We start from the raw sequence: 13,680 nt of genomic DNA, 5'->3' as shown, positions 1-13,680 counted from the left end.
CATCTAACCCACACAAGATGTCTAGCCCTGCTGCCTCTCACGTTGGCCTGTTAAACATGTCCTCAATCTCAGCTCAAATCCCAAACCTCCCACCCCGTCCCCAGGGCCTTGATGATCTCCTAGGTGCCTATGCCTCCAGGCTTGGTCACTCTGGGGCAGGCAGCTGCCCAGCCTGGAGTCTGTTCCTGAGCCGGAGACTAGGTAGCTGGGTGCCCAGCCCCGGCTTCACGGCTTCACGTTCGGTTTCATCTGTAGGCCCCTGCCAGTCTCTCCCCCTAAGGCCTTAAAGGTAAACACACAAAGATCCCCTGCCCATAATTACTGGCCTGGGCTTCCTGAGGAGCACGTGAACAGAATCAGCTCAAGGATGGGGCAGGGACCTCTGTCAGCAGATGCCCCGGCCTGTATTCCTCTCTGCTGGATCCTCTCTGAACTGTCTTTAGGGTGGTCAGTTTGCTGCCCAAAGACAGCCTACATTCTTTTACATCCTAGAACGTCCTAGAGTCTCTTAGCTTCCAGTGTACAACTCAGTACTTCTGGTACTTACATCATTTCAGAACTTACTAGAATAGGGATGGCGGAGACAATGCAGGCCATAATCTCCGACGTGCCCAGTCCCCCAGGGGCTTCTCTACCAGCTCCACACCTACACCCGCTCTCCAGAAGCCCCACCACCTGGCCTGGCAGCATCTGTCTGATGTTCTTCCCAGTCGAGAGCTTCCTCAGGCACTGGGAGACGGCCATTCCCCAACCAAATCCTATGAGAAACCCACTAGGAGACAGCAGCACAGACCGGCTCTGAGAGGGGTCCTGTGGGTTTTGTTTGTGGTGGGGGACGAGAGGCTTTGACCAGAAAAACCCTTTGTTAAAGCCCATCGAGGACCCCAGAGGAAAAAAATAAGAACAAAATAAAAGCTGTGACGTCGCTTGCATGTTTCAAAAGGAAAAAGGACGGGGCGCCTGGGTGGCACAGCGGTAGAGCGTCTGCCTTTGGCTCAGGGCGTGATCCCGGCATTGTGGGATCGAGCCCCACATCAGGCTCCTCTGCTATGAGCCTGCTTCTTCCTTTCCCACTGCCCCCCGCTTGTGTTCCCTCTCTCGCTGGCTGTCTCTATCTCTGTCGAATAAATAAAAAAATCTTAAAAAAAAAAAAAACCAAAAGGAAAAAGGACACACCGCGCACTGTGTGGCGTGCAGAGGAGGGAGGCTGGGCGAGCATTCCGCATCCAGTAGGCTGCATCTGTGACCACTCAGGCGCCCAGACTGGGCCAGTGGGTGTGGTTAATCACAGGGCCATGCGGCAGAGCTGGCCTCGCGCGGGCGTCAAGAGATAGGACCGCAGGCCTGGGCGATGCGTCACCCCCAAGCCCGAAGAGGCCCAGAGCTCTGGTTACAGGGGACTCTCCACCATGTGGAGAAGCCACCCATCTCCCCAACCCTGAGCCCAGGCCAACATCCTAACCTTCCAGCTAGAAGACACAGCCACAGAAAACCATTTCTGTTTCCTTAAGAAAATAAATATTTCTAGGAGGTTAAGCAAAAGTACAGGCGCTGGACAGGGGTGGAAAGTGGGGGCAACACAGTGAGCTTCGTGGCTCCCTCCTCCAGAGTCCCAGCTACGGCATCAGGTCCTCGCTGCATCTGGGGGTCAGATGCTCGCCACTCCCTTTCCCATCCTAGGGCTACAGGAGTCGCCCATGTCATGGAGATGATGCCCTGTACTCCCATGTCGGCTCTGAGCCCCCGCTGGTCACAGTGCCTTGAGGTGGGAGCGGCTGGAGGCTCTGGCCAAACCAGGCGTAAATCCGTTTCAACTTTACCACCAAGGAAGAAGTAAAAGTCAAGTTTAGAAAAGGCCCAGGGAATATATTCAGTCACAGGACAGCTGTACCCTCAGGACGAGTTTTTCCTCAGTAAGAATGAGTCCAAGGCCCGGGCCTCAGCCACAGGAGAGGCAGACACGGAGAAGTCCCGCCTCTCAGCGCCGCCGGAAGGCCCGGGATATTCTCCACGCGTTGGGCTCCTCGTAGCGGTTGTACAAGGGTTCAAGACGCTGCTGCTTCTTCTGCTTGCTCAGCTTGGTCGGGTCGGAGACCTTGAAGAAAGCCGGGGCAAACTCCACAAGCCACCTGGGGTCGATAGTGGTGACCTCACGCATGTACTCCTTCGTGGTCAGCACCAGCTCGTGGTACACCACCCTGAGTGCGGGACAGACAGAGGGCTTCAGCCTCCCATGCAGCACCTCCCCCCCAGGTCCCCGGGGTCCCTGGTGGGCCTCGGCAGAGCTGTCAGGATGTGTTCTAGTCCCGGCTCCAACTAGTCCTGGCTCTAGCTAGTTAAGCGACGTGAAGCCAATCACACCGCTTCTCTGGACCTGGATTTCCTGCTCTGTGGGACGGGAGCGTGGTTTTTCAGGCTGTCTCCACAGAACTTTGGGGCCCTGAAGAGGCGCCTCGGGGGCTGCCGCAGGGGCTGGGGAGGCCCGCACGGCAAGGCTCTGCATCTCCAACCCCTCCTAGCATGACGACACCATGGTTTTAGAGCAGTTTGATGTTAGGGTGGGTAAGACTCCAATTTTTTTAAGTGCTACTTAAAAAAAACTTGTTTAAACCGTCTCACTAGGGGCGCCTGGGTGGCTCAGTCGTTAAGCGACTGCCTTCGGCTCAGGGCATGATCCCGGCGTCCTGGGATCGAGCCCCACATCAGGCTCCTCCGCTGGGAGCCTGCCTCTTCCTCTCCCACTCCCCCTGCTTGTGTTCCCTCTCTCGCTGGCTGTCTCTCTCTCTGTCAAATAAATAAATAAAATCTTTAAAAATAAATAAATAAATAAACCGTCTCACTAGACGATCTCTAAGATAGTCCTCTTTGGCTCTCACTCCTATGACTTTATTTCTCTCGACTGTGCCTACCTCCAGCTTCTGCCGCTCTAGAAACGGAAGCGGTGCTAGAGGAGGTAGTGCGAGTCTGGGTGAACACCCGAGCGCAAGGTGCCAGGAGAGTACACGCCCTTTCTGCCCACGACTGCCCCTGGACCCGGGTCCTGCCCACCTACCATTCGGGCTGTCTGTTGAAGAGAGCGCTGGAAGGGTGGATATAGACCACCTGCTGGTCGATCAGCGTCCGGTAGCCCTCCTGCGGGTCTTTCTTGGCAGCGTTCCGGAAGAATCCACTGCAGATGGCCTTCTGCACTCGCACTGTGGACTTGCCACAGGAGACCACATCCAGCTTGTGCCTAGCAGGAGAAGAGATCAAGAGAATAAAGATGCAAGACTACTATGCATTCAGAGGTTCCATCTTCCGGAATGATGGTGCCCAACACCCCGACCTTGGGTCCCCAGAGTCTTGGGTTTCCCTCTTCCAGCCCTAAGTGTACCACAGGGGCAGCTCTACAGCAGACAGGATGGATGCAGGAAGAGCCAGAGATTTTATTCAATTGAGCCTATAAAGTTCCAGATACTTATAAACAAAGCATTTTTCAATTACTAAGAAGTAAACTGCTTAGGACCTTTCTGAAATGATTCTCAGTTGCCCCCTGCCTGGGGTGGGGGGAGAACAACAAAGATGGAAAAGCTGGAGGAAAAGGCGAATGTGAAGAGCCTGTAACTTCTCATCAGGTGCACAGAGAGACGAACAGACCGGATAGTCAAGCAGGCTCCACTCAAACACGGGGCAAGTCACCAGACGTCACCTGTCCATTATGCCCAACATCTGCTTGCGAATATCCTGGGCCCGGCGCAGAGAGCGAGCCTGGATAAAGTTCTCGTAGCACCACGGGTTGGAGAACTTGTTGTTCTTCCAGGAGTTGTACACGGCCAGCAGGGTGAGGTGGTCCCCTTCGGTCTGGTGGAACTTGGCTTTCTTCTGGTCTGCGAGGGCTTGTTTATCCTGCCAAGAGGTGGGACGGAGGATCATTTTCTCTCCAACAGCTACAATGTGAGCACTCAGCAGCTCCAGAGAGGCCTACCTGGCCCTGTCGAGTGTCTACGTGAAGCACTGCCGTGACAACAGGCTGATGTTACCCAACATCGCCACACCCTGCACCTGAACGTGAGCGTGCTCTCCCTACCTTGGGCCTGTAGAAGACGTTCTGCACCGACAGCATGGACACGATGGTCAGCATCTCCTCACTGCAGCCCAGATGCACGGACATGATCAGCATTTTGCACAGCATTGGCTCCAGAGGGAATTCTGCCATCTAGAGGGAGAAGTGGAGACTGCAGTTGCCGCCCCGCGGAAGAGCCATCAGACACTGAGGGTCTGAGGGGGTAACACACCCAGGACCTTTACCGGAGCATGACGATGTGAGCTGCAAGTCTCTATCCGAAGAATGTTTTTAATTTCCCAAATAAACCTCAACAAAATGTATGTGACTGAGAACATAACTACTGTTGGGGTAGATGGGAATTTTGCAGACATCTTTTAAAATTAAGCCTAGACTCAATCATGTATCCTGAAGTAAAACTGACTGTATAGAGAATTCCTTTTTCTGTAAAGAAATAATTTTAAGTGATGGTGGAACATCCAGTTTAAAAACAGGCATTTAAAATTCTACTCAAAGCTTAGCCAGGGCCTCAGAGTTTGATTTTGCACAGAACAAAGAGTACGGAAGGCTGGCCAGGGCCCCTCCCCAAAAGCACGGGAAGTTCAGTCTGGTTCCTACCCTGCGGCCCAGGCGAGTGAGCAGGCCCTCGTCGTCCAAGGCCCCCAGTGTGTACAGCTGCTCCATGGCCGTGATCAAGGTTTCCATTGGAGGGGCGTCCATGAAGTCAAAGGACAGCAGGTCATTGATGCCCATGGCCTAGAAGAGAAGGGAAGAAAGTGTGTGACGGGAGGGTCAGCTCTGCCAGCGTTAACGGGGAGGGACGGTCCTTGTCCATTTCTTTCTTGTTTCTTCTGTCACAAGTAGGAAGTCATCAGCAAGCTTAGTGGTCACCTCCAGGGCTGGGCCACACAAAACCCTCAGACTAGTGGAAAGCATATACTTTCTCAGAAAACTTTAAAAACTGCTCCTTCAGAGTAAACGTAAATATAACTCAACACCAAAACGATCACAATTTACATATGGGCAAAGGGGGGGCGCGCCTGGCTGGCTCAGTCAGAAGAGCTTACGACTCTTCATCTCAAGGTTGTGAGTTCGAGCCCCACGTTGGGTGTGGAGATCACTTAAATAAATAAATCTTTAAAAAAACAAATAAATACAAGTAAATAAAAATGGGCATCAGACTTGGAAGAGACATTTCTCCAAAGAGATTATAAAAATAGCCAAAAAGCACATGAAAATATGCTCCACAGAACCGGTAATTAGGGAAATGCAAATGAAAAGCACGAGATGCCCCTTCACACCCACGAGGACGGCTCCAATGAGGAAAAGAGCAGAACCAGGGTTGGCAAGAATATGGAGAAATAGGGACCCTCAAGTGTTGCCAGCGGCAATGTAAACCAGTGATTTCTCAGTAAGTTAAACATACGATCACCGTAGGATCCAGCAATTCCACTTCCAGATATGCCCCAAAGAACGGAAAGGAGGGACACAAGTAGATACTTGTACACTAGGCTTCACAGCAGCATTATTCACAATAGCCAAAAGGCGGAAACCACCCAAACACGCACCAACAGAGGCAGGGACAGACAAAACACTGTGTGTGTACGACGTATCATTCACCCTCAAAATGGAATGAAATTCCAACACATGCTACAACACAACGAACCATGAAAACATGAGGCAGCGCAAAAGAGGCCAGACACAAAAGGACAAATACTGCATGATTCCATTTACATGGAAATTAAGCTCCAGAGACCAGAAAGTGGACTAATGGTCACCAGGGGCTGGAGGAGGGGAGGAGGGAGGGTTCAATGCAACAGGGACAGAGTTTGTTTGGAATGATGACAAAGTTCCAGAAATGGATGGTGGTGATGGCTGCATACCTGGGGAAGTACTCAATGCCACTGAACTGTAGATCTTAAAAAGGTTACAAGGGTGCTATGTTGCATATTGTAACAACATTTTTTAAAAAGGACAACACACCAGCTTGTCCTGTCTCTTACATAATCGAGGCGGTACCTCATGTCAGGCGGCAGGAATATGAAGATGACTAAGATATGGCCCCGGCGCTCATAGAGTTCACAATGGGGAGACACATGGACACGAAACTGCAGTTAACACAGTGAGATCTGCGTGCCGGGCGAAGAGTAGGCGTTTCATGTGTTTGTTGGCTAATGTGACGAATCAAAGAAACAGACGAGTGGTGCACTATCCAAGTGTGTCTAGGGGGTTGTGGTAGGACCTAAGCCTTCTGTTTCTTTCCCCTAAACTGATTGTGACCATAAACACAGCAGGTGCCCAATAAATGCTTATTGTATGAATAATCACTACAAGGAATTATGTTAGCAATCAGCAAGCACTGTGCCAAGGGCCTTTACCTGTGTTATCTCATTTATTTTCACAACAGATACTATTAATAGCCCACTTCTGGAAAGGAGAATATAGAACAGAGGGCTGAGCAGATAAATTTGCCAAGGACACAGAGCTCGGAGCCGAAGTTTGAGCCACAGATGCCTATCTGTTCTCACTCCAGAGACTGGAGCACGGTTTTTTTTGTCTGAAGCTCTGGTTTAGCCTCTCTTACAGCGAATGAATAATAAATTACAACAGAGCACTCCGCACCAGTAGCTTGCCAGGGCCCCAGGGCAGCATCAGTGTCAGGGGGTGCGGATGCCATCAGCTGGGAAATTATTCATGCAGCTCCCCCTGCCAAAGAGAATAAGGGTCCTCACTGGGGACCGAGAGAGGAAGAGCAATGATTCAGAATGAAAACCCAGCCCCCAGAGGGTCAGTCTGATACCTGTACTGATAGTTCCCTTGCAAAGTTCTTGGATTGGGAGTTTCTTTTTTTTTTTTATTTTTTTATTTTAAAGATTTTATTTATTTATTTGACAGAGAGAGAGACAGCCAGCAAGGGAACACAAGCAGGGGGAGTGGGAGAGGAAGAAGCAGGCTCATAGCAGAGGAGCCTGATGTGGGGCTCGATCCCATGACGCCGGGATCACGCCCTGAGCCGAAGGCAGACGCTTAACCGCTGTGCCACCCAGGCGCCCCTTGGATTGGGAGTTTCGCTTCCATTCTAAAAGAAGAGAGCCAGACTGGGGTTGAAGGAAGTGTGCCTGTCCATGGTTTGGTACTAATGAGATTTTTCTAACATCCTTTTAGAAAATGCTACCAAATAAAATCTTTTATAACCAAATATCCTGCTGTTTATTATGGTAAGAAAAAAACGTGTGCTCGCAGCAGACATGCCAACTTAGCCCCAGACCCGCAGTGGAGATGCTGTTATCACAGCCATTTGCATTCCATTCAAAGGGACTGGATCCACGAGGTTACTGAAGTATTTAACAAGGTTCATAAAACTGACGCTCATTTACTATGGACACACGATTGGACTGTTCCACCAGCCCATTCTAACAAGACAGTGATTTCTACCTTGAGCGAAAGCACTGTGCTCGCTAGGTTGGTCCTCTGGATTTCCGGCACGTTGGTGGTCAGCATTTCATCTCGGTAGGCACGTTCGGTGTACAGCCTGTAACACTTTCCTGGGCCTGTTCTCCCGGCTCTGCCAGCTCGTTGTTTTGCCTGAGCCTAGAGGGGTGGGCATATAAAAGTAACATATCTGTTAAACATTATTCAACAGCTTTACCCAGGAAATCTACTAAAAGGGGGGCACTGAGCAGCTGGCAAAACCTGAAATGGGGTTTATTTCACTTCCTTTAGGACCATTTCCAAGACAATCAAAGCTCTTACCATCCCCTCTCTAAAACTCAGCATTTCAGGAAAGTTTGTTCAAGGGAGGCAAATATTACCAACGTGAATGGAAGAAATACTGTAAAGATCATAGAAATGCACATTCAAAATACTGTGACACAATATAAAAGAAAAAGTGTAACACAGTATGAAAAATACCATCTCCACCGTCGTGACCAAAAATGTAAGTGAACTAAAGAAATGTTATGTTAATCATACCAGTGATGACTCGGCAGCTTTTGCGTGTGTGTGTGTGTGTGTGTGTGTGTGTGTGTGTAAGTAGGCTCCACTTACAAAAGAATTATGAGCTCCACTTACTTCATGGCCCAGCATGGAGCCTAACACAGGGACTGAACTCATGACCCTGAGATCAAGACTTGACCAGAGACCAGGAGTTGGATGCTTACCCGACTGAGCCACCCAGGCACCCCTCCCAAACCAGGTTTGGGACTCTCAATAACAGAAGGAAATGTTCACGCACATAGGTAAAAGAGCAACTTACAGAACAATACTAATTTTGTAAACAGAACAAAAAACTACCAAAAGGAAAAACTAGGACAAAATGCCCCCAAACTGCGGCTCTGACGGTAGGCTTGCAGATCAGTTCCATCGACTTTGATCAAAGATCTGATGTTGAACATTATTTTACCTTAATAATCAAGAAAATTAAACGTTTAAACAAAAAAATACACAAAACTGCATACTTAGTAGACTACTAGACTTGCAAACAAGAAAGAAACAAACAAAAAAAGATGGGCAGGAAAAGCATCAAAATGATGACAGTGGTGGTAGTAGGATTACAAGCAATTTAACATTTTTTCTCCTCTTTCCCCAAAATAATGTAATACTTCTCTGCACTACTTAGGGGAGAGGGCCGCTGATTTTTAAAGCGTGTGTGTTTTTTTAATTATTTATTTAAGTAATCTCTACACCCAGTGTGGGGCTTGAACTCACGACCCTGAGATCATGAGTCCCATGCTCTTCCAACTGAGCCAGCCAGGCATCCTGAGGGGCGCTAATTTTATATTTAAAAAATATATGTAGTTTAGCCATAGGTTGCTAGGAAACAGTGAATGGCAATCGGAAGAGGGCCATTTGCTGACAAAACCATCTGTCTTATAAGTAGTATCAGGACTTTACAAATACCTATTCCACCCCCAAACCAAAGGACAGCGTATGAAAAATCATTAAGTGCACAAAGGCAGGCAGCAATCGCACAGTGGCAGACTCCACAGCATTCTACAGATGTCTCTCTCCAAATCAGAGAGGACAAGTGCAGCTAATTTCTCAATCACTGCGAGTTGCACACACCATCCCGAGGAATGGTACAAAACATACACGCAGGGGCCAGACCGCCCCGGTTCAAATCCTAGCTCCACCAGCTGTGTGACCTTGGGCAAGTCACTTAACCCCTCTGTGTCTCCTTCTCATCTGTGAAATGAGGGTAAAGACAAATCTACCACCGAGGGTGGGTGCAGGAGCGCAATGAGTTCATGTATGTGCAAGTACCGTGGGACCGGCACTTAGTAAGCACTCCGCACGTGGTAGCTAGCGCCACTGGCGGTTCGAAAGGACGACAGCCTTCTGATTTCTATGGATTACGAAAGTCACACATCCCTCTTATAAAACATGAAAATAATACGTAGAAGCACACGGAGAAAAAATGCACTTCACCCCTCAGCACAGAAACCGGCAGCTCCACCGACAAAACCCCCAGCTACCATGCCGACTGCACGCCGTCTCGGGCGCATGCGCACGCACCATTTATTTTTAAACAAAATTTGGATTCTAGGTGCTATGGTCCCATTCACTTTTTTCAAATAATATATCATAATTATATGCTTATGTCATTAACTATAGATGCGAACCACCATGTTAACGCCACCCAACACTCTAGGCGTGGATATACCATATTTTATTAAACAACTTCCCTTTTGGAGTTCATTTAGCATTTTCCCAGGTTTCCCTTCATATAAATAATGCTTCGGTGAACATCCTTTCCCCTTACTTTCAGACGTGTGCTTAGTAAACTTTCAGATTAATTCCTGCAAGTGGAACCATTATATTCAAGAGATGAACTCTGAAATGTTGGATGCCTTGTAGCCAAAATGCCCTCAAAAAGGCTGATCAGGTTATTCATTTTTAAATATAATTTGGGCAGGAAATTATTCCACAATTACCAAAGAAACACATTAACATCTCATGAATTATTACTATCTCAGATGTCTGTGGTTAAGTACCGTATTTTTAAAAATATGTCCATATGGGCGCCTGTGTGGCTCAGTCGGTTAAGCATCTGCCTTTGGCTCAGGTCATGATCCCGGAGACCTGAGATCAAGCCCCGCGTCAGGCTCCCTGCTCAGTGGGGACCCTGCTTCTTCCTCTGACCCTCCCCCATCTCATGCTCTCTCTCGCAAATAAATCTTTAAAATAAATATATGTCCTTATATAGTCTTATAATCTAAGATGCTAGAATTTAAACATTTTAAGTTTGAGGAGGCTTTTTAATATTGAAACACTACCCTAAAGATTGAACACAAACCACACAAAATCTTCCTTATCTCACAAAAGCACTCAGTATCTTAAAGTTTCCTCTTTTTTTTTTTTTTTTTAAGATCTTATTTATTTGAGAGACAGTGAGAGAGCAAGGGCGAGAGTATGAGTGTACAAGGAGAGGAAAAAGCAGACTCCCTGATGAGCAGAGAGTCTGATGCGGGGCTCAATCCCAGGACCCCGAGATCATGACCTGAGCCGAAGGCAGACGCTTAACTGACTGAGCCACCCAGGCACCCCTTAAAGGTTCCTCTTTGAAAACAATAAAGTTCAGGGGTGCCTGGGTGGCTCAGTCTGTTAAGGGTCTGCCTTCAGTGCAGGTCATGATCCCAGGGTCCTGGGATCAAGCCCCACATTGGGCTCCCAGCTCAGCGGGGAGTTTGCTTCTCCTTCTCCCTCTTCCTCTGCCCCAGCCCCCTGCTTGTGCACGTAAACACACGTGCGCTCTCTCAAATAAATTAAATCTTTAAAAAAAATCTCTTAAAAAAAAAAATAAAGTTCAAAATATAAAACCATAAAAAATTTAGAAGCCCTAATAAGAATTTTCAGGATAGCTGTGGGCAGAAGCTGCCATACCTGAGAAATCGGAGTGACCACGAGCTGATCGATGCCAGTCTTGGAATTGTAAACTTTTTGCTTCACAAACCCAGGGTCCACCACATAGTAGATGCCATCAATAGTCAGCGAGGTCTCCGCGATGTTGGTGGCAATCACGACCTGCAGACAAGAAGGACACCACTGGATTGAGCCGCCCAGGCTCCGCCCGGAGCTCTGAATCAAGACCTCTGACCTCAGACATATTCCCGAAGGAGTGTGCCATTCTCAGCCTCTCTAGGGGATTAGACAGCACTTCATCTGTTCGGCCTCAAATGAGTGGAAGGGGAGGTGCCCTCATCTTAAAGGTCAAGTTGGGGACGGGCTGCTACCTGAGAGGAGAAACAAACAGGAAAAAGCAAAGGCCAATCAAAGCCAATTTCATTTGGTGCAAATGGCTACATATCTCATTTTCTAGATCCACTGTTGATTACTACAATTTTAATTTTCTTGCACCCTGGGAAAGCAGAGATTTCCTGGCATCACATGTGCCGGCGCAAAATGAGATTTTTCTTCCCCCACGGGGACATCTGGACTACAAAATGGGCTGTTTGTGTATGTGGAACGAGAGATTTTTTTTTTCCTGATCATAAAATGAACGAGGCAGCAGAGGAATTTCATGGTTTGTGTGTATGCAGCAGTACGTGTGATCTAGAAGATTATTGGTCTCGGCACTGCCACTGTTCTTCCACCCAGAGGTTCAGCTAATAAAACACAATTGCTTGGAAAAATCATTGCAAGGAAGCACCAGAACATCCCGAGTTGTGCCAGCATCTCCCTGGCCCTGAAAGGCTTCCACCTGCCACAGAGCTGCAGAGCCCTCTTAAAAAGAAGTCCAATCACCAGGAACAGAACAGAAGAGGAATCACCGTCTTCCTCTCCCCAAACCTGTTCCTTCTCCATGTTTCCCTCCTCGGCACCCTCTTCCATCCAACTGTTCAAGCCAGAAAACTGGGAGTCACTCCTGACTTCTCCCTGCCCTTCTCCCCTGCACCTCCAGGCACCCACTCTGTCTCGTTCATTTTAACTCTTCAGTGTTATTTGAATGCATCTGTCTTCCATTCCAAGGTATGTACTCAAGAGAAATGAAAACATATGCCCGCACAGAAACTTGTAAACAAATGCTCATAACGGCATTATTCATAATAGCTAAACTGTGGAAACAACCTGAATATCCAACAACTGGTGAATGGAAAAACAAAATGCGGTAGAGCCACATTCTGGAGGCAGACTCTCATTCTACGGTAGAATACCGTGCGGCAGCAAAAAACAAACACGAAGAACTGATACACGCTACAACGTGGATGAAACTTGGAAACGTGCTGAGTGAAAGAAACCGGTCAACAAGGACCGCGTATTATATGACCCCATTCATACAAACTGTTCAGAATAAGCAAATCCAGAAATACAAAAAGTAGATGAGTGGTTTCCAGGGACTGAGCAGAGGGGTGAATGGGGGGTGACTGTTAAGGGGTACAGGGTTTCGTTTGGAGGTCATGAAATTATTCTAAAATTAACTCTAGTGATTAATGGTTATGATTAATTACCACCAATAATGGCAATTAACAGTCAAACGACTCTGAATATACCAAAAGCCACTGGATTGTATGCTTTAAAGGGATGAATTATATGGTACGTAAATTGTGTCTCTGTAAGGCTGTCATTTAAAAAAAAAAACATCTGGGGGCGCCTGGGTGGCTCAGTCATTAATTGTCTGCCTTCGGCTCAGGGCGTGATCCCACCATTCTGGGATGGAGCCCCGCATCAGGCTCCTTGCTCTGCTGGGAGCCTGCTTCTTCCTCTCCCACTCCCCCTGCTTGTGTTCCCTCTCTCGCTGGCTGTCTCTGTCAAATAAATAAATCTTAAAAAAAAAAAGAAAACCAATCTGTCTCCTCTCCCACTGTCTCATATGCACACCCCCACGGTTAGTTCCAGCGGCTAGAAGGACGCAGCCCCCTGGGACGGCCACACTCTCCTGTCCCTAGGCTATCACAGGCTGTGCTCTCAGAATGCTTGTCCTCCCACCCTGCTTGCCTAGAGGAACAGCCACGTGCTCTTCAGGACGAGCTTAGATCCTGACTTCCTCTAAGAATTCTGGGCGAGGGGCTCCCCCTCAGGGTATCCACAGCCCCAGCAGCTCTTTCACAGCATGTGTTCAGGGCATGTCTAATGGTGGGTGCCCCACGGCAGAGACAGGCCTGGCCTCACACCGCAGCCCTAGTGTGTGCTCCGAAGCTGACAGACGCTCACAAAGTATCTGTCGAATGTAGGAGAGGACGAGGAGCTGCGGCCACATAAAAGATCCGTATTCCTTAACAAACTGGGCAGACTGTTTTCTAAGACATAAGAAAACAAAGCTGGCGTGCACCTCAGGCAACCCGTCAGCGGCAGGTGCACGCACCGCGTGGGTCCAGAGCACACGGGAGCTCCACCTCTGCCCAGTTACCTTCCTGCTGCCAGGCGGAGCCGGGTCGAAGATTCGGGTCTGCATCTCACTGGGAAGAGCAGAGTATACCGGCAGGATGATCAGCTCTGGAACATCCGGTCCCAGGGATTTCATTCTCTCATAGAGGATCTCGCAAGCAGTATCGATCTCCTCCTGACCAGTCAGGAAGACCAGGATATCACCTAAGAAGAGAACGTGGACTTCCTGGGTGTGCACTCCATACAAGACGACAGGGATGTGAAAAGAACGCCGAAGGATGGAAGACACACTCCTATTTCGACCTCTACTAAAT

General features: G+C 48.6%; 1 protein-coding gene across 1 annotated transcript in view; it reads right to left on the bottom strand.

Annotated features, from left to right (window-relative positions):
- Positions 1 to 1,053: 1,053 nt before the first annotated feature.
- DHX8 (DEAH-box helicase 8) overlaps positions 1,054 to 13,680 on the bottom strand; it is a 30,048-nt gene continuing 17,421 nt past the window's right edge. The window contains exons 16-23 of the mRNA XM_019800202.2: positions 13,389 to 13,570; positions 10,925 to 11,065; positions 7,478 to 7,633; positions 4,661 to 4,798; positions 4,067 to 4,195; positions 3,689 to 3,885; positions 3,053 to 3,232; positions 1,054 to 2,198 (exon numbers count right to left, since the gene is read on the bottom strand). Coding sequence (XP_019655761.2) covers positions 1,979 to 2,198; positions 3,053 to 3,232; positions 3,689 to 3,885; positions 4,067 to 4,195; positions 4,661 to 4,798; positions 7,478 to 7,633; positions 10,925 to 11,065; positions 13,389 to 13,570 — 1,343 coding nt within the window. The 3' untranslated portion in view covers positions 1,054 to 1,978. The remainder of the gene's footprint in view (positions 2,199 to 3,052; positions 3,233 to 3,688; positions 3,886 to 4,066; positions 4,196 to 4,660; positions 4,799 to 7,477; positions 7,634 to 10,924; positions 11,066 to 13,388; positions 13,571 to 13,680) is intronic.

This window comes from Ailuropoda melanoleuca, chromosome 13 (assembly GCF_002007445.2).
Source record: "Ailuropoda melanoleuca isolate Jingjing chromosome 13, ASM200744v2, whole genome shotgun sequence".
Classification (NCBI taxonomy): domain Eukaryota; kingdom Metazoa; phylum Chordata; class Mammalia; order Carnivora; family Ursidae; genus Ailuropoda; species Ailuropoda melanoleuca.
Note: the sequence above shows the minus strand (reverse complement) of the source record. Positions and strands in the feature narration are given on the sequence as shown.